At 36.4% G+C, this 21,814-nt stretch overlaps 1 protein-coding gene across 2 annotated transcripts in view; it reads right to left on the bottom strand.

Annotated features, from left to right (window-relative positions):
• The window catches only part of LOC128205844 (adenylyl cyclase-associated protein 1-like), a 62,223-nt gene that overhangs the window by 19,625 nt on the left and 20,784 nt on the right, over positions 1–21,814 (bottom strand). For both annotated transcript variants that reach the window (XM_052907852.1, XM_052907853.1), the window contains exons 4-8: positions 20,825–20,902; positions 18,741–18,794; positions 16,291–16,380; positions 15,160–15,245; positions 4,516–4,621 (exon numbers count right to left, since the gene is read on the bottom strand). In XM_052907852.1, coding sequence (XP_052763812.1) covers positions 4,516–4,621; positions 15,160–15,245; positions 16,291–16,380; positions 18,741–18,794; positions 20,825–20,902 — 414 coding nt within the window. The remainder of the gene's footprint in view (positions 1–4,515; positions 4,622–15,159; positions 15,246–16,290; positions 16,381–18,740; positions 18,795–20,824; positions 20,903–21,814) is intronic.

Below are 21,814 nucleotides of genomic sequence, written 5' to 3'. Positions count from 1 at the left end.
ATCACATGCTCATTGGCTGTGACTTAGTTTACCTAAAAGAGGACATGGATTTGGTTTTGATTAATTTGTGAGCAGCTGACCTTGTAAAGTGAGGCTTAGGAATTGGCCTCAAGATGTTAATTTCCCTCAAATTTAAAGGAATTTTGTTTTTTACCTTTATCTTCATTAGTAATTCAATCATGGCTGTGAACATGCAGTCTCAATTGTTCAAACAAATTCCTTTCACAGCAAAGGTTTAATTGCAGTAATTGAAGCAGGGTAAAGGTGCTTAAGACTTTTTCTGAAGATATTTGGTTTGTTTACAGCAAGACCATGAACAAGGAGGGCATCTTTCCCTTCAGACTTTCAGTTATAAAGAATATGGCAACTCGACCAAATCAATAACAACCCGATATTTGACCCCTGAATAAGAAACATCAAGGAAAAATGCTTTCTCAACACATTTCAACACATTTCAGCGACAGTGTAAAAATGTAAACAGTCAATCTTCATAAACTAAAGCAAAAATGAGTTATATGTTGAGAAAAAATGTTACGACTAAGGTTATTTTTACGCTGAATGAATATGGTACAAATTTTTATGAATAGAATGTGACAGGGAATTCCAACATCCTGTATAAACCATTGCCAAGGAGCTTGTATTTCAAAGAGCCACAATTCCCGTGTCATCAGCGATGCCTTGAAACAACACCATCATTCATATTTATGACACAATAAACAGAATTCACAACACACAGGGAAACAATAACCATGATAATTAATTATGGGAAAACATTGTGTCGGGATTCGGATGGTAATGAATGGAGAATTCCAACATTCCCAGTTGCTCTCGGTGCCAGACAAGTCACCTTTAGGCAAGGTCGTTTACCAAGTGGAAAACATAGAGTTTCGATCCTCCATGTCACTTAAAACTTTTTCTCGCATTCTCTCATAGCTCCTACGCATTCTCTCTCTGCTCTTACGCCTACTATCAAGTACACATACTACCTCAGTTACTTCATTTACCTATTTGATATGTAATAGTTAGAATAAATTGTGTAAACTCTTGGTTTCACCAGGTTCTGCCTGACCCAAATTATTAATGATTAAGCTCGTTATTTAATGGAGGCCAATAGGCTATTGGTGGTCGATAAGCTATTTCATTGGCTGGAAGCAAAGATTATAATCTAAAACAAGGAAAGCCATTGTCACTTATCAGATGCTAGACAAAAAAGAACATTTTGCAAGAATTTTCAAAAATAAAATCACAGGCAGAAAGGACTAATTACCTTCAAGGGGTATCCTAATATGATTCTTACCCCATGAAACAAAAACAAAAAAATGGATATAAGTTTAACATTATTCATGCTATTATTTACATCAAACACAACAAAACCAAAATAAATATTTCATAACAGAATGAAAATATTAAAGCTATAGGTAGCATCGAATATTTTTGCTCCAGTTAATTTACCACTAATTGTTACTCTGCAATTTGGCAGCCGCTTACAGACACTATCAAAATTCCATCATTCACACAAGAACTTATCACAGAGCATTTATATCATGTCTATCATTAAATCAATTAATTTTAATTGCTTATTTACAACAAGAGTTGCTGAGAAAAACACACGTCTATATATAAGCTCTACCCAGTATAATATCACAGGTAAAAATCTTTTGTAAAAATTATGGGGGATCCACCCACTCACTTTCATCTGAAAATAAAGTCTGACTAGATTTGAGTTTCTTTTTTTTATGAGCTTTCATTTGAAGTAAAGTTTTATTCCAGTAACCTGCTGTGCGTATTTACATGATGAAGAAACATTATTGAACAAGTATGTTATATGCTTCCATTTATACATCATGCTGGGGCTTAGACAGACCGTTTTCACATATTTCACAAGTCAAAATTACATTGTAACAGAAACCAGACAACCAGGCCTAAGTTACAAGATAACTAGGCCCAATTACAGTGTTAAAGAAACCAGAATACCAGGCCATAGTAACAAGATTACTAGGTCTAAGTTACAGTGTAACAGAAACCAGGCCTAAGAAACAAAATAACTAAGCCTAAGTTACAGTGTAACAGAAACCAAGCCTAAGAAACAAAATAACTAGGCCTAAGTTACAGTGTTACAGAAACCAGGCCTAAGAAACAAAATTACTAGGCCTAAGTTACAGTGTTACAGAAACCAGGCCTAAGAAACAAAATTACTAGGCCTAAGTTACAGTGTTACAGAAACCGGAATATCAGGTCGTAGTAACAAGATTACTAGGCCTGTGTTACAGAAACCAGACTACCAGACCTAAGTTACAGTGTTACAGAAACCAGACTACCAGGCCTAAGTTACAGTGTTACAGAAACCAGACTACCAGGCCTAAGTTACAGTGTTACAGAAACCAGACTACCAGGCCTAAGTTACAGTGTTACATAAACCAGACTACCAGGCCTAAGTTACAGTGTTACAGAAACCAGACTACCAGGCCTAAGTTACAGTGTTACAGAAACCAGACTACCAGGCCTAAGTTACAGTGTTACAGAAACCAGACTACCAGGCCTAAGTTACAGTGTTACAGAAACCAGACTACCAGGCCTAAGTTACAGTGTTACAGAAAGTGGAATACTAGGCCTAAGTAACTGCTACAAAACCAGAATACCAGGCCTAAGTATGCTACAGAAACCCCAAATCAGGCCTAGGTTAGTGTTACAGAAACAGGAATACCAGGCCTAGGTTACAGTGTTACAGAAACCCCAAACCAGCCCTTGGTTACAGTATTACAGAAAACGGAATACCAGGCCTAAGTAACACTGCTACAGATACCCCAAACCAGGCCTAGGTTACAGTATTACAGGAACTGGAATATCAGGCCTAAGTACCAATGCTACAGAAACCACATACCAGGCCTAAGTTACAGTGTTACAGAAGTTAAAATACCAGGCCTAAGTTACAGAAACCAATAAACCAGGCTTGAGTTACAGTGTTACAGAAACCAGAATACCTGGCCTAAGTTACAGTGCTAAAGAAACCCCAAACCAGGCCTAAGTTACAGTGTTACAGAAACCAATATACCAGGCTTTGAAAAAGTAGGACAAAAGTAAATTTCGATCCATCCCCCAGTCTCCCGGCGGGAGATAAAAATCCCCCGGAATTAAAAAAAAATAAAAAAATCTGAAATTTTACATCAGGCAATAATGACAAAGTGAAACCACAGTATGTGAGTGTAACTGAATGTACAAATCCACAAGGGTAAAATGCCAAAAGGAAACTTTTACAACAAGTGATCAATTAATTTGTAGTAATTATCAAAGGCAAATAAATATTACTATTTTTGAAGGAAGAAATTAATAATATTTATTCTATTCTCTTATTGTCTGAAAGTCATCAAGCTGATAGAATTAAGCACAATTTCTTAAAAGACTTTGGAGGAAGGTAAATTTAATTTAATTGTCTCGAAAACATATTTTTGCAATGACATATTTTGTTCTGCAAGTGCATTACAGTATGACATGACAGTGTATCATAAGAATATGATAAATCATAACATAAAATAATTCTGTATAATGAAAAAGTTACGAGGTTTTCAAAGCAAACTATATGTGAATACATTTTATCGTACTTGGGTCTAAAAATACTTTAATATTTCGCCAACTTAGACCTGCTAAAAAAATCCCCCTGAATACAACCAAAATCCCCCTGAATTTTCAGCCTTTTGAACAAATCCCCCTGAATGGTCTCCAGAAAATATGGCATGTATGGAGAAAATGCTAAAGACAAAAGGCTGTAGAATACCAGCCCAGATGGGGTCTCCCACAGTTTCCCATTATTTCCAGTCCATGTCTCATAAGCCTTGTGGCTGTGGGGATCTCCAATTGTGCAAGGTGTGAATAGATCTACCAGCTCAAGTGGTCCTAGATTGTTTAAGCAGAGGATATTCTTGTCTTCCATTAACACAACATGGGCTTTTCAGCCTCTTTTTTTGTACAAGCAATCAATGCCCAATTGTATAATCTACCCTTCAAAGTCTTTTATGAATTAGTAAATGAAACTTATTCGTGTTTCTTCAATGTAGACAGGGTAGTTTATAATTGGACATTTATTTAGGAACCCCAGGTCTGCATCTTTACATAAGAAGTAGGGTATTTTACAATTATTCCAGGAAACCTGCTCTGTCGAAAAAGTGCCTATTACCCTAGTACCATAATGTGTGTCACTTTGGCATTATTATTGCATTACCTTAGCATTTTGTCTGAATTAAAGTTATTGAATGATGAGCTGGTGACATAACTAGGTGTAACAAAGTCAATCTATTTCAAACCTTACATTATTTTCATGCAACCATGATTGTTAATTGCAAGCTGACAATTCTTTTTGGATCATTTTTTATTCTCCTTTTTAGTAGTTTATTGATTTGGAATGACGCCTAAATAATCCCAGTTACTGTGGTAGATTTTTCACGCTCAACTTTTGTATTAGTACTTCCTTGGGCGTGTTTGTTTTCTCATTTGTCTGGTTACCGTATAGACATGACATACCTGCGGGTTCCATGTCACGCCTGTTGTGTGGTTTTGCTTGATATAGTCCATCAATTCGCGGAGCGTACCCATCCATGCCTTCGTCCAATCCACATGACGCTGGTCCCTGAAATGGACAGAAAAGTTAATACTAATTTATTGCACATTTCAGACAATCAGGGGTGCTAGATATTTAAAATGATTAGTTCTTATTTGTAAAGAATCGCTACTTATTGCTGACGACGACTCTTCATGATTAAATTGCTATAACTGTGTATGAGCATAAAGCTATGCCTACTGTTTGCATATGCAAAGGCGCAATTTCAGTGTCAATGCTGATTTAAATGACATCACACTATCTTACAGTGATTTACAGGACTTTTTGACAGGCGCACAGCTAACTTTAAAGCTGATGCGAATTAGGGGGGGCTTACACTAAGTTGGTTAGAATTCATCAAGTAATTTCTTTGTGAATAAGAAACCATGGTCCCTTTGCTGCTCTCTCCCTTAGGTTACTTTTTCATATAGAAATTACTTAATAAACTCAAACATATACTAAGAGCAATTTCATACATTTTGAGACAGTGGCATTGTACTACTAAAAATCTTTCCTTAGAAAGAAATCTCTCTAAAACACCTGGTACACTTCCACTCTGACAAAAGGAGCAGGTTTCTTATGACCTGATTTTCCAGCACTTAATCAACACCATCACAGCACCATCACAACACCATCATGAATGTTTTGAAACATGATCCCCTAACTTGAACCCTCAATGGGTTATCCAGACATGTTTGGTATCGGGAACACGGTTTAAACACTATCTACATGTGTACCGATATTGAACCAGAACACGTTTCGGAATGGTAAACACGGTTTTTAATGACAAACAATCTTTGGAATTATAAGCATGTATTGAATGATGAACATGTCTATATAGTTAAAATATTGATTCATTTCCCTGATATTTAGAAACTGCTACAGGGCTTCACCTGACTAGCATATCTGTCATCAGGGCTGCCTTTGTTTGGGGCTGAAACTCAACACAACTCCCCACTAAATATATTTTTAACCATTTTTGCATCAAAATTTCCCCAACCAACTGTCCTTTACGTAACTGACATCACTGTGATTCTCAATTATATATAATGGAATAAGTAATATAAAGAAAGGAGGGTCACTAGGCCAACTCATGTATTGTGCAATGGCTTTTTTTTTCCAAAAAATAAATTCTGAGTAGTTTTATCCACGCATGTTTTATATTGTTTTTGTGTTTTTTAATTAATATTTCAAAGGGCTGTCTTATCAAAGCAGGTATAGTACAAGCGCTTTTTCAAATTAATATTTCTTAGTACAGTTGAACCCTGTTGGCTCATAATCGCTTCGATCGATTTTCTTGTTGCCGCAAACTGGATGTAAAGGACCGATTTCTTTCTGAATGTAAGCATTCCTACTTATCTCGAATTTCCCCACGCTTGAGGTAAATTTGGCAGTACCTGGGAGTTCAAGCCAACAGGGTTGACTTTAATTGCAATATCTTTTTGGAAACTAAGGTTTTAATTTGTTAATAAATAATTAATAAAGTGTGATTCTTTACCCGAGAGCTTATAGTTTTACAAGTTGTTTCTTGACTACAAATGGGTAAAAAACAATACATTAAAATGATCTGAAGTGTACAAATTAACAGTGACAAATAATTGTAAACATTTCAGAAACATAAATAAAATGCCTGTTTAAAACACACAATTAACAACAGTTAACATTACCACACCAGCAAAAACATTTAAGCACTTTTGACAGAGCGATGTTTTGAAATATAAGTACAAAAATAACTTGGCAAAACAAAACTCTGACGTAACCAGGGAAACGTTATGCTCATGCACCAGATTTCGATTTACGTGCCAGATTATTTCCCTCCCACAACATCGAACCGGGAATGCTAAGACTGGCAAACTAACACAACATGTAATGTTTAGAGCCCCCATGTCAAAGAAACAGTAATTTAATTTGGTATTAATGTATGTTCATACAGGTAAATTGATCTACAAATATATCACTTAATGTTGTTTTCTTATGTAAAAATCAGTGCACTTGCTACTCTATAGAAACATTATTTCTGTTAGTCCCAGATACAGACAAAGTACCCTAGAAGAACCACTGCATTATGGCTGATAGAGATTTATTTTAAGGGGACACAACTCTACTGTTTATTTTGTCTTGACCTGCTCATTATGCATGTTAACATTGTCACAAAGTTTCATCAAGTTTTGATAATACGACAGTATTCGTTTACACATTTTACAATATTTATCTGATGCGTCCCAGTACGTGACAATAAAGTGATACCTAATTGTGTCCTTTTCCCCAAAAAAATAAAAAACCCAAGATATTGATCAAACATTCACTTCGGTATTACAAAATGCACCTATGTTTTCTTGACAAAAAAATATATTCAAATTTCTACATGTTGCCAGTCTATATGACATTTTAACAATTTCTGAGAGAGAAAAATCAGCTCCGCATCCTGCTGGTTGTATCAACCATCTAATCTAAACAAGGTTATTTGCCCCAGTTGCTCTTTCCAACTTAGCACTTCACCTCTTTTGTATTACTGATGATGCCAGTCACACATAGCTCTCTTGTATTACTGATAAGCCCAGCCACATATAGCTCTCTTGTACTACTGATGAGCCCAGCCACACATAACTCTCTTGTATTACAGATAAACCCAGCCACACAACTATCTTGTATTACTGATAAACCCAGCCACATATAGCTATTTTGTACTACTGATGAGCCCATTCTCACATTACTCTCTTGTATTACAGAACAAGAGCTGTCACAGTATGTGACGAATGCCCCCGAATGTGACATTGACCTACGAACAAGGTCAGTACATGAAAAGTTGATCTTGCCTTTACGTGTCAAATACATATGGCAAGTTATTTTAAATTGCCTCTGAACATAAAAAATACCACCCATACTTGACAACCTACACTGTTATGTCCTTATATTCAGAATTCCCTTGTGAATAAACACTTAGTGTATCTTTCACCTTAGAGGTAGGGACATGGGTCTTGCACACGACACGTTGTCTTCGTATGTGGAACACATGTAGCAAGTTATTTTAAAATCTGTCAAAACAAGGGAAAGTAACAGCCCTGACACGACAACCTATACTCTATGTCCTTATATGCAGCACTCCATTGTGAATAAACACTAAGTGTGACCTTGACCTTTGAGGTAGGGACACGGGTCTTGCACACGACACGTCGTCTTGGTATGTGGAACAAATGTGTCAAGTTTTTTTTAAATCTGTCCATACAAGGGAAAGTTACAGCCCGGACACGACAACCTATACTCTATGTCCTTATATGCAGCACTCCATTGTGAATAAACACTATGTGTGACCTTGACCTTTGAGGCAGGGACACGGGTCTTGCACACGACACGTCGTCTTGGTGTGTTGAACACATGTGGCAAGTTATTTTAAAATCTGTCCATACAAGAGAAAGTTACAGCCCGGACACGACAACCTATACTCTATGTCCTTATATGCAGCACTCCATTGTGAATAAACTCTATGTGTGACCTTGACCTTTGAGGTAGGGACACGGGTTTTGCACGCGACACGTCCTCTTGGTATGTGAAACACATGTGGCAAGTTATTTTAAAATCTGTCCATACAAGGGAAAGTTACAGCCCGGACACGACAACCTATACTCTATGTCCTTATATGCAGCACTCCATTGTAAATAAACACTAAGTGTGACCTTGACCTTTGAGGTAGGGACACGGGTCTTGCACGCGACACGTCGTCTTGGTATGTGGAACACATGTGGCAAGTTATTTTAAAATCTGTCCATACAAGAGAAAGTTACAGCCCGGACACGACAACCTATACTCTATGTCCTTATATGCAGCACTCCATTGTGAATAAACACTAAGTGTGACCTAGACCTTTGAGGTAGGGACACGGGTCTTGCACGCGACACTTCGTCTTGGTATGTGGAACACATGTGGCAAGTTATTTTAAAATCTGTCCATACAAGGGAAAGTTACAGCCCGGACACGACAACCTATACTCTATGTCCTTATATGCAGCACTCCATTGTGAATAAACACTATGTGTGACCTTGACCTTTGAGGCAGGGACACGGGTCTTGCACACGACACGTCGTCTTGGTATGTGGTACACATGTGGCAAGTTATTTTAAAATCTGTCCATACAAGAGAAAGTTACAGCCCGGACACGACAACCTATACTCTATGTCCTTATATGCAGCACTCCATTGTGAATAAACACTAAGTGTGACCTAGACCTTTGAGGTAGGGACACGGGTCTTGCACGCGACACTTCGTCTTGGTATGTGGAACACATGTGGCAAGTTATTTTAAAATCTGTCCATACAAGGGAAAGTTACAGCCCGGACACGACAACCTATACTCTATGTCCTTATATGCAGCACTCCATTGTGAATAAACACTAAGTGTGACCTTGACCTTTGAGGTAGGGACACGGGTCTTGCACGCCACACGTCGTCTTGGTATGTGGAACACATGTGGCAAGTTATTTTAAAATCTGTCCATACAAGGGAAAGTTACAGAGCCGGACGGACGGACGGACGGACGGTGCGATTTTAATATGCCCACCTTCGGGGGCATAAAAACCCAGCCACACAGCTATCTTGTATTACTGATGAGCCCAGCCACACATAGGTCTCTTGTATTACTGATAAGCCCACCCAGACAACTATCTTGTATTACAGATAAGCCCAGCCAGACAACTATCTTGTATAACTGATGAGCCCAGCTACACATAACTCTCTTGTATTACAGATAAGCCCAGCCACACATAACTCTCTTGTATTACTGATGAGCCCAGCCACACATAGCTCTCTTGTATTACTGATAAGCCCAGCCACACATAACTCATAATATTTCACCCAGTTTGGTGACTTGATAAGTTATCAATAAAAAGAGCACTGCAGAGAGATCACAAACGCTCATTCTGTTCTTTTTTTCAGTCAAACAAGGGCTTTACCAAATGATAATAAAAGTCAGAGTTAAGTGCCTGCTTTATATGTGCGTACTGTCTATGACCATAGTTTTTGAGTTATGGACAAGGTTAAAAATGTGCATTTTGCAGGCGATACCAAGACAATCACCACCATGTGCTTGTCACAGACAACACTAAAGCTATAACCAACATATTTCTTCTTCAAAAAACTGATACTCTAAAAAGGCTTTCAGCTTTTACTACATCACCAAGTTTTTGGCCAATATTTATTTTTGGAATGCCGACGACAATGAAACTAATGACAACAGGACAATAACACCATACCGACAACTTTATTCTTTAAAAAACAGTTGAGAAAAAAATGACGAAACATCTCACTCCAAAACTTAGTTAGCATTTGTAATTGACTAACCAACGAAAGTGCCTTTAGCTCATAATGAAAGATTCCTACATCTGCGATTGTCTTTTGAAGTTACATCTGAGCACTTATTGCATGGCAATTTATCCACCTATATTCTCTGACATTTGTTTTGTCTTCAAAAGACGGAGCACTTGCATAGTTAACTGTTTCTGCAAATGAACATCTGTACGTATATATGTGTACGCAGCATGAAAAACATAAATGTAGGCTGAATAATGAAGATTTACTAAATTTTATGCCAAAAATAAATATTGAATTGATATACCAGATTGTTTGGAGAAGTATTTTGCAAAGTATCTGGTGGGTGTTGCTTTTTTGCCCGTATTTTGGCAAAACGACCGTTACCCTTTTGGCATTGGGAATGTAACACAACATTTATTTTATAAATACTCTTGCAAGATGAATTTAATAAAATACAATAACTCTTTTTAACCATTTATAAAAAAACAATATATTACAATCTTTTCAAAAAGAACTTCTACGGAACTATTTTGAGTTTTTCTAAGTGGGAATATCTATTCAACATTTCGATTTTTGTTCATTCTTTATAGCCGAATATCAGCTTCAGAAAACAGCCTAGTTTGTGATATATGGTAATGTGTACATTTCTAGAAATGCAATGTTAAAATTTGACCCTAGGTTTGAAATTGCTACCCACAATTCTATATGAATAGTCCCTGAAGAATGGTATATGGTTCTTAATGACAAGAATATAACTAATGTTAAACCTTCTATTAAGACCAGTTTGCGGGAAGTTAACTGTAATTTTACCCATTCATAACAATTAAATGCTCTTAAGACCTCTAAATAATTATGTAACTCCTTCATCTGCCAACGTAAACTAAAAAAAATAACCTTGCACTTTTTTACGACCTTTAACCATGTGGGTTTTTTTTAATTACAAAAACTGAGCCATTACACATTTTAAACAGCTCAGTGCATTTAACAGCATTTCTATACGCAATAACAGTAAATCATCAGAAACCACACTCAATAACTGTTAAACACCAAAAAACAAGACACTCAATAGATGGTTTGATTTTTGCGAGGGGTTTATTTTAACAATTATTTATTATTTCATCCCATTGCCAGTTCTAAGCTTCGCTGATGACTATATGATAGCTTGATCATGTATAAAGACAAATTTCATTAACATCCTCAAAGACCAATTACTGTATGCCGCAAAATTGGTGAAAACGCAAATAACGCGTAAAATTCACAACAATAATATAAAGCAAAATACGTTAATCTTTATTACATGCAGACACAATCATTTAACTTTATGCCAGGCGGCTTTTAAAAACTTCTATCTGAAAAACAGATATAATACCCAAGAACAATAAAAACAGATATGACTTCATTATACGCTATTTAAATGGTTAACACGAGGCTAATTGCTCTAAGTATTCTATTAAAATTCATTGGCAGACCTGTAAAAGACATCTTAAAGGTCGCTCATAAAACACCCCAATGTAAAGGCTTTTATTCAATTACATTCCAGTAAAATTATTAGTGGACTGTAACCTTTTAGGTAACCTTTTAGTACCCAGCAGTTCAGCGAGAGCAAAGGCATTTTCCAGGTGTAACGTAATTGTCAGGACAATACTCGAAAGATAAAAGCCCAATTTCAAAGAAAAAATGGCTGTAAGCACATACCATATCGTCTGAAATGTTGAAGAAATTCTTTTACAATACCAAGAATTATAATTACTGTCTGTTTGGCGGCAGTTGATGCACATATTTGCTTGAATTTCCTAAATTTTTCAAGTTTCTACATCTCATGCTCAATATTGAAATGCCAAAACATTTTTTGAAAAAACACACAAAGAAATTGTAATTTGAAGCGCTATTTTGAATGGTCTAGATCATCAACAACGGGGAATAACTGCAGTGTATGGATAACATTATTATTTCCTGTATATCAATCGGACACCACAACATTTATTGATTGTGTTATGCACATTTTTATAATGTGTATTTTAAGGTGCCAATTGAATTTTAATGCAATAAAAAATGTTAACAAATTGGTTGTCAAATTGCAATTTGTCACTATTGCTTGTGGGAGACAGACAAAATCCCTCCAGGACAAACTCTCTCACATTACTTCTGGATGTTTATTTGACATGCGGGTTATACCACATACATGTTTTACGTATTTACCCCAGTTTCTGTGGGCATTTCCACTCTTCATCTAATACATGCTAGCAACATATTAGGTGACTATGGGTACTGGAAGATGGCTTCACAAGCATATTCCAATACTGGTCTTTTTTTCTCAAATTACTAAGGGGCAATCACTCAACAAATATTTATCCTAGGGTGAAGGTCCTTGTTGTACATATGCATAAAATCATAGTAGTTGGAAATAGGTGTACCAAGTTCAATTCTTCAAAGATTTTTAAGTCATAGCCAACATTACAGGTTCTGCACACCAATGTCAACAACCACAACACCAAGTCATCAACTACAACAACGCCAAGTCTTCAACTACAGCAACACCAAGTCTTCAACTATCAGATTATCAACTTTACTTTTTAAGAGCTAGGTTACAACAATTATATCCATGTCTTATAAAATATTTCAATGCTCATCAACAAATTTCTCACAGAATTATTTTATAGCAAACTCAGCCATCCATTATTATTTCCTGCATTTTTTATTGAAGTACGTCAAATTTCTTGCTTATTTTTGCTTGTATGAAATGCAGTACAAAATTTCTGATGCAGTTTTTACTTTTAATTAATATCTTACAGTCTTACAGCTGTCTTATAGTTTCGTTTTTCGGCAGATATTTTTTTGTATTGTAAATATAGGACCTATCATGTAATGAGTTTCATATTTTTTTGTATTAAATAGCAATCATGTAGGAATCTTTTTATCAAATGACACATTCTTCCACAAATGAAACCTATTGTTCACTTTTCAATAAAAAGTTTGACACTAAATTAGCAGGGCATTTTGACGTCAATTCAAGCTATATTACCGAATGTAAAGAAAATTATTACAAGGAAATACATAATGGCCGTCTTACACATGGAACAGCATGGGATAATTGTATTTAAGTGTTAATAAAGTTTTGCACTTCATTTTTACCATTCATTTTTTTTTCCTTTAACAAGAACCAAAAACATGCAGCAACCAAGTACAATTTCCGCACAATAAGTTTTAAACAAAAGCATCATGAATTGAATATAATGCCCAGTCCTCGAAATTAGCCTATTGGATCAACAGGCCCGAATTCTTAAACTTTTGCTTGGCATCAAATTTTTTAACAAGCCCTGCCATATAAAATTCAGAATTTGAGCAAGCACAGAAGACATTTTACCAGTGCAGGGCTTGCAGGCTTGTGCTCATTTCGACCAGATTGCCTGCTTGGTGCTACCAATTTTTGGAATGTTTATATGCCAAATATACTGACAATTCAAGGGCCATAACTCTGGATGCAAAATATATCTAGTCATATTGCATTAATTTTTGCTGCATGGCAAATTTAATTGGTGCAAATCTTTATTGCCCGGCTGAAAAATGTCCAAAAAATGCATCAACTTTCTGTTTACATATGAAGTAATAATGATATGGTATGTACACCATGGTATATACACCATGGACACACAGTATGTACGCAATGGGCAGGTACACTGTGACACACATAGTACGCACACCATGAGCAGATAAACCGTGGACACACATGGTATATACACCATGGGCAGGTACACTGTGGACACACAATGGTATGTACACCACGGGCAGGTACACCGTGTACACACATAGTATGTACACCTTGGACACACATGGTATGTACTTCATTGGCCATTACACCGTGGACGCACATGGTATGTACACCATGGGCAGGTACAACATGGACACACATGGTATGTACACCATGGGCAGGTACACCGTGGACGCACATGGTATGTACACCATGGGCAGGTACACCGTGGATGCACATGGTATGTATACCATGGGCAGGTACACCCTGGAGGCACATGGTATATACTCCATGGGCAAGTACACTGTGGACACACACCGTATATACACCATGGGCAAGTACACCGTGGACACACACGGTATATACACCATGGGCACACGGTGAGAGTTAGTGATAACCTTGGCGTTGTTGCCAGCATCCTCTTGAAAACCTTTTGCCATAACTAAACAAAACCAGTGCAAGTACTATTACGTTTCTTTCTTAAAAAACAACTACAATTTAACAGAAAAAAGCTACAAATGCAGTTAACATGTCTGTGGAGCTTTCGTACCCACCATAACCCCAAATCATTTTATTGGGTCTAAAATGTGAGCCGGTGTATAGTAACTGTATTAATACTCCTCTTTTTATTGCGGAATGCATAAAAGAATTAGGTAAAAAGAAAACAGCAGCTTTTATCTTCAAAAAAATGTAATAATTACATGTTATTGTGTAAGAGACTTCATGCTGCAATATATAACAGACAAAGAGACACAAACTATGGGAGAATGCGAGCATAATTAGTTTTTGGCCATCAGTAATTTATGAGGAGGAGGCAAAACATTGGTAATAGTGTTTAGTCAATGTTTACGAGGACGAATAACATCAAGGAATGTCAAAACAATAACTTGATAGTCATGAAGACATAAACATCAGTTTTTTCATTCGTGTCACAATTACATACGCTTTTATGACGGGTAAATTTATTAAATATTGGCACGTCACCTTGAACATTCACATTGATTTTACCTTCATTTTAAACAGGAATTCAAACAAGTCGGTCATGAACCTAGCAACATTTAATGCTCCTGGCTCGGATTTCTCAAAGGTTCTTAACCAAGCTTAAGTAACATTTTTTACCCTTTTTGTTTATCATACTTGATTGTTTCAAGCTTCAATGCAATAACATCAAGTAGTTGCCGAGTTATTCACTGATATATTGTGCTTACATGCAAAACCTTAACCAAACTTTCTGTGTTGAATAATAAAGGAGCAATATTATATTACATGCATGATAGAGTTATCAAACTTGATAAATAAAGAAGATTGGATAGTTGGGAGCCCTGTGTATAAAGTTTTAATGCAATACATGATGCATTTGCTGAGATATTGACTTAAGTGTGGTTACATGCAAAACCTTAACCAGAATATTTAAAACGAATAATAAAGGGCCATTATTTGCAAAGCAATGAGAAAAAAACAAAAAAAAAACCTAGAGCTCTAGGATGCCCTTGTTAATGAACGTTTATAGCACTTACGTTTCCTTGAAGTCCTTGATAACCCGATTAGTGTAGAACATGCCACTGTCCTGCATCTCCTTAACGTAGGGGCCAGGAGTCTTCTCCTGTTACCATGGAACAAGATGTTGTCACCATAGAAATATTTGTGAGTTTATATTTATCAAAAGCAACCATATGGTTACACATGCATTTTAATCATAGTAACATTTATACAATATTACAGAAACAAATGGAAATGAGATAAACTGGTTGGTCCATCAAGAGGACTGGTGAATTTTTAACAGACTTACATCACTTGGTGTTAAGCCAGACTTTTTTTTTGACCATTTTTAAGTCAGAGTTATGGGCGTGACCATTTTTTAAGCCAGAGTTATAGGCTTGCCATTTTTTAAGCCAGAGTGATTGGCTTGCCATTATTTAAGCCATAGTTATTGGCTTGCCGTTATCTTAGCCAAAGTTTTGAGCTTGCCATTTTTTTAGCCAGACTTTTGGGATTTAGAATAAACCAGATTTGGGGACCACACAGAACAGATTGAAAGAAGATAAGGCCAAAATTATAAGAGCACACTACCCATCCAGCCTAGATAAGCAGACAATCCAACCATAACTAATTACCTGGATGGCCCAGGGCAAGGCTGGCCTCAGACAGATGGTTGAACATTGGTCAACTTAATTTAAGAACCCCACACCCTCTCCCAGCTCTCTCCCTTCCTTTTACCCAGCCCCCCTCCCATAACCCTTCCATGCCCTCTTTGTCAGCCCTCCATAACCTCTCAGCCCAGCCCTCCTCCCCTCACCCTTCCATGCCCTCCTTGTCAGCCCTCTACTACTGCCCAGCCCAGCCACTCTCCCATCCATGCATTCCTTGTCACACCTCCACAACCTCTCAGCACAGCACCACTCCCCTCGGCTTCCATGCCCTTATTGTCAGCCCTCTACTACTGCCCAGCCCAGCCCCCCTCCCCTCGGCTTCCATGCCCTCATTGTCAGCCCTCTACTACTGCCCAGAACAGCCACCCTCCCCTCGGCTTCCATTTCCTCATTGTCAGCCCTCTACTACTGCCCAGCCCAGCCCCCCTCTCCTGACCCGTCCATGCCTTCTTTGTCACCCCTCCACAACCTCTCAGCACAGCCCCCACCAAAACTCACCACAGCTACCCAGCCCAGGGCAGGGATGGCCTCGGAAATGCCAGACAGATGGTTAAACATCGGACTGCGTCGGTTGTTCTCACGAAACTCCTGAAGAAATAAAAATTACAATCACAAATAGTACCAGAATGCTCTAAAATATAGTTGAATACCTCTGGCTCATTATTACGCTCTGCTTCATTGAGCACTATGGGATATTTCGTTTGAAAAATCTCGTAGCAATCATGAATAACAAATGAGGCAAATTCATTGGTACCAAATAAAAACCTCTTTGGAATCTAAATCAAAGAAATTACATCATGTGTTCTACCATAAATGACTGGGTATAAGACGATAGGGGGTATTAAACGCAGGGAAAAAAATCGGTGAAAAGTCCAAGAAAAAAGCTTTTAATCTATGTTTTTGGTTAAAAGACGCATAGAAAAGATGTCAAATCGTCTGGCATTTTCGGCCACCATGTTTGTTGACAGTGACAAAAAAAAAATTTGCGTGAAAATGGCGACGGTTATCTTTAAAACCATACAATAATAAACTGTTGAGAATGAAAAGTTAAGTTATGCAAAAACCTTATATTGTACGGGTTTGTTCTCAAAATGTCAACACCTACAGAAAAGAATAAAGTACCGAAATTCACCTAAGAGTTCGGACACTCTAAATATTCGGACACCCATAATTATTTTCCAAAATAATTTATTTTGCATACCTAATTTTCGGACACCCAGAGGACATCAATCATAACTATCACAGTTACCAAGTTTCACAGACGAAGATTATTGATTTTTATCTTTACAATGCCTGGCTAGATTACCTAACCGTATACACCACTGTGACAAGTTAATTAGTTACTACCCATCCTAAACAATTTATTGCCTGTTGAAAAGGAAGTGTGATATATTTATTGGAGGATTAAAGAAACAACAAGGGCAATCAAGGGATTAAGAAAACAAAGACATGACATTTTTGTAAAACGATCTGCCAATAAACTTTCAAACTTGTACCACACTTATAGACTGTAAAAAGCAATAATCGTACAGTTATACATTAATCCTGCATAGCAATGTCCATGCTCTCCACGAGATCCTCGTGGGTATAACTGTAAGTTATGTGACGTCACACAGTGTGACTCTTTGATCTAAAGCCGATAGAATGTGTTTATTCAATTCAATGCATGTATAAAATGGTGTTTTAATTAACTTAATGAAGGATTTACACCTATAGGCGTAATAATTAAGTTAATGACCATTGATAAACAGGTTAAAAGCAGTCGAGTTTTTTACACCTTCTTGTACAACTGACAAAAAATATTTTGACAGTGCCCAACTTTGCTTTTTATATATGCAAGTTTAATTATTGTTCAATTCAATTTATTATTCAAAATAATATTGAATAACTTAAATCAAAAAATATTTTTGTTTAAATTATAAACGTCTTACGATATACCGTATCCCGATCTTCAACTGCCGTTTTAACTCCTATATACTCGATTGATATAACGCGAGTAACATCCCTTTTTACATTAATCTAAACAAACTCTAGGCTTGAAATCGACCTCAGAAAAAAAGTTAAATAAATTGTTACTGGGTATTATACGCAGGCACTTTTTTGCATCAAAATCTGAGGGAAAAAAGGGCGTCTAATACCCAGTCATTTACGGTATATTTAGAAACAAAACACCTGTATGATGTCATGGTTAATCTCTGAAGTTAAATAGTCCTAAACTGTAACATGCGATGTCATTGGGAGAAGAGTTTTCTACCTCATTAATATTCATGAAAAAGACTTGGTCTTAAACTGTCCGTCTTTTCTGGGTTTTTTTTTTAAATTTCAATCAAGAGGTTCCAACATACGTTGTACACACGTAACGGAATAAAACATATGCATATTTTGTGTCCTCAAGTTTGTGTTGATCTTAGAAGGGACAGCATTTCTTATTACTTCGCCAGTCTTAACAGTGAATGCCTACAGCATTGTAAAACGTTTATAAAATTTCATTACCCAAAGCCGGATACTATTTTGTCGTAAAAACCTAAGTGGACGTATTTTCCTTTTTTGGGTAGCAATTCGGTTAACCTAACAAAACACATTTTCTTTTATATTTTGTAAGTAAAAAAACAGATGAAAGAGAAATGTTTGCAGCGTTTGTCTTTCTGTACAGCATAATGATAAACATGCCGCATAAAAAAAGTTTCGTTTGTTTCAAATTAGCATGGCATAATGTATTAGTATAAACAAATTTCAGCCTGCAGATTTAAATAAGCAAAAAAGGTGACTGTTTTTTTACGCTGTAGTAGCTTGCCCCCGAGATTGCCCGGTTTTTAGGCGAAAAAAAAGGCCTACCCATGACTACTTTACAGCCAATCACTGTAGAGATAGTCCCGGTTAGGAAGAGTGTAAAAATGCTTAATATGTTTTATTGAGCCATTGTGACAAGGATGTTGCAGGGAGGTTACCTGTATTTTGTTGATGCAGGTTGACAGTGGTGTAAGAAGTTCTGGAAGTTTACTCTGAAATAAACAAACATGTCTTGCATTAATGTTGTAAACAAACTATTTACAAACTATTTTATACATCATATGACCACATCAATTGATTTTTTTTGTTCTATATATTTTGGCTAAAAAAGAACTACTTTAAGCAAATACCCACAGAGTATTCGTTTTATTTAGCTGATTGAGGCTTCCAGGAGTTGTCAGATATTTGTGCTAACATGTTTATTTGTTGCACATGGCTATACAAGACAGTATTTTTGTGACAATTTTTTTTGAACTGACACAGAATGGGGAGATAAATCTGTATCAATGATGTAAATTTTTATGTTATTTCTGTTCACAACCCTTTCTTTGGTACAACAAATTATGACAAATCCATCGTTTTAAGGTTCTCGCATATGTTTTGGATAAAAAATTAGTTTTCCCGCAAATGCATTTGAAAACACTAATTATATCAATATTATACTCTATGATACCGAAATTGCAGAAAAAAATCACAAAAAAAGTGCATTTCACAAAAACACGAGGGAGTACCTTTAATCACATAAACATTAATTTTCTTTGACCCTGATTAAGTGTACAACTATTCGAATTTGAGGATTCCCAAGATTTCTTTCATTTCAAGCTTATAACATATATGTCCCCAGATCATCCGTATCCATACAAAATATAAATTGCCCTTATTAATTATTACAATCTAAAAAAGGACAATCATCTTTCCCCTGGAGGAATTGCTACTGTAAAGAAAACTGGATGAATATCTATCAATGAACTGTAATAACCACCTTTTCTGGGGAACAATAACTTCAAAACAACCTCTAAAAGAGAATGAAAGTGAGAAATTACCCGCTTATGTGGGACAATTCAATTATCATTAATACACGGGAGGAATAATGGCTTCTATTAAGGCCTAACCATAATAACAATGATTACCTACCCCATAGACAATAAGACAAATATCGGTGATTTCTCTAATGATCACTATTTTCAAAGGGAATCCAAAATAAACCATTAGAGTTCTAATTGCTTACAGATATAAATGGTCCATAGAAGCTGGGAATGAAAGTGTAGGTTTGATTCGAGCACATGTGGGAATCCCTGGTACTTAATAATATTTCACCAGTCACTTAGGTTAATCAAGATTTGCTTCTTTTTTCATTTTAGTGTGTAGTTAATTGCTTCATTCGAACATCTAATTAAAGAAGGCCAATTTAATGATTTAATTATAGACATGATCACATCATTGAAAACAGTCAAGTGCTTCTTAGACCAAGAGCAGACAACTGTGTTGTACACTTCAAGTCTATAAGATGGAGTTCTTTCCCTTGGACTAAAATAAGCTTATTTAAAACTTTCTTCATTTTGAAGAGTTACAATGCTGTAACTTCATTGATACAGTTATAAATAACCCTAAAGTCATTTTTCATCTTAAGACGTATTAGTATGTTTTTCATACTAAATTTAAAAGAAAAGTACATCTGGGGTTTTTACCAAAATAATTGCGTATAACAATTAATGAGAATAAAGTATTTTAGATACTAATAAGTAACCATATGACCAGCGAGATACTCTACTTAAGAAAATGACTGAAGTTAGGAAGGGACCTAAGATGTTTTATAAATACAGGCCCTGATTCTGAACAAGTGTCTTCTCGATCTGTCAGTAAAACTGCACCCCTAATACACAGGAATTATTACCTTGTGAAATTTCCCATCAGCATTTCTCCTTTTCTATCACATTTACACATTATAATGGTTTCTATCAAGAAGATGGGCTCAAAGTTGTTTCCATATCAACTCATAAAAAAGGGGCCAAACAGATAAGTATAATCTATAAACAAAACAAGAGTTCTACAGAGTGAATGCCAATGTTCGCTTGTGCTCTTTTTCAGTGTAACAATTATAAGAGCCAGAGTTGTGGACCTTGCTTCACATGGAGGCATGGAGGCATTGTCTCTTGAAACATGTGTGCCAAGTTTCAACAACACCAAAATTAAAAATCAACTTTTTTTCCTCGAAAAACTTATAAGCCTGAACATAACATACCTGATCTGGTTTCTTGCTCCTGGACGCCATGGCGATGAACTTGCGTAGCTCCTGGAAACCAGTCTCTACCATCTTGACCTGAAACATACGAAAATAAGACATTGATGTTAACTTCATTGTTTCCCATGCCAAAGAGGTCACCCCAACATTTGTTAATAACTACATGTTGATAATGGTTTAATGTGTACACAGTCTTGTGACGATGTTTGTCTCTGGTTCAGTGGCTGTATGACCTTGCTCTTCGTGGCTTAAAACAGGACCTTAGTAAAGTTTCAGGCTACGGGGCCTTTCTTTGTAGTTGAACTTGTCTAACCTAAAGCCCTATGCAAGCCAATGCTACTGCCCCTCTTATTCTCTCTGCAAACAAAGGGGCATAACTCAGGAATAAGTTAAACCAGAGTTATAGAATCTTTTGCAAAAAGGTGTTTTGTCATATTAACGAATATGCGTTAGTTTGATGTTGATATCTTTAAGGGTTCTGAAGTTATGGTAGAAATAGGTTGAAGTTTTTGTGGGACTTCAGCTATGCCGCTGCAGACAACATGTTCCATGACTCAAGCAAGAATTTGATTTTGTTGTTTTTGTTTTTATGTTGTTTATATCAAACTTATTAAAGAATGTTTTAAGTCTTTCAAAAACTTATTGGATCTGTATAATCAGAATGCTGTCTTATTATAAACCACATGACAATACTTTTGCAAGACAACTATTTTGTCAACATGTACGTCTGTATTTTATTTTGCATGTTCTTAAATCCTCCAACAATTTGATCACCGCCTTCAAAACAAGTCTTAACTGAGAGAGCTGAAAAAGAGGCAAAAAAAATCAACATATCGCAATAACCTTAGAAGAAAAATACTTCTCTACATTTTGCATGGAAAAACATTTTTTTTATGTTTACTAAGGAACTTGTATGTTCCCCTTGAGACACAGACTGCAGTTAATGTATTACCAATTAAACAAAATCTAAACCAGATCAGTGATATGAAA

Source organism: Mya arenaria, chromosome 10 (assembly GCF_026914265.1).
Source record: "Mya arenaria isolate MELC-2E11 chromosome 10, ASM2691426v1".
NCBI classification, from domain to species: domain Eukaryota; kingdom Metazoa; phylum Mollusca; class Bivalvia; order Myida; family Myidae; genus Mya; species Mya arenaria.
The sequence above is the reverse complement of the archived record's forward strand: the minus strand, read 5'-3'. Positions and strand labels throughout refer to the sequence as shown.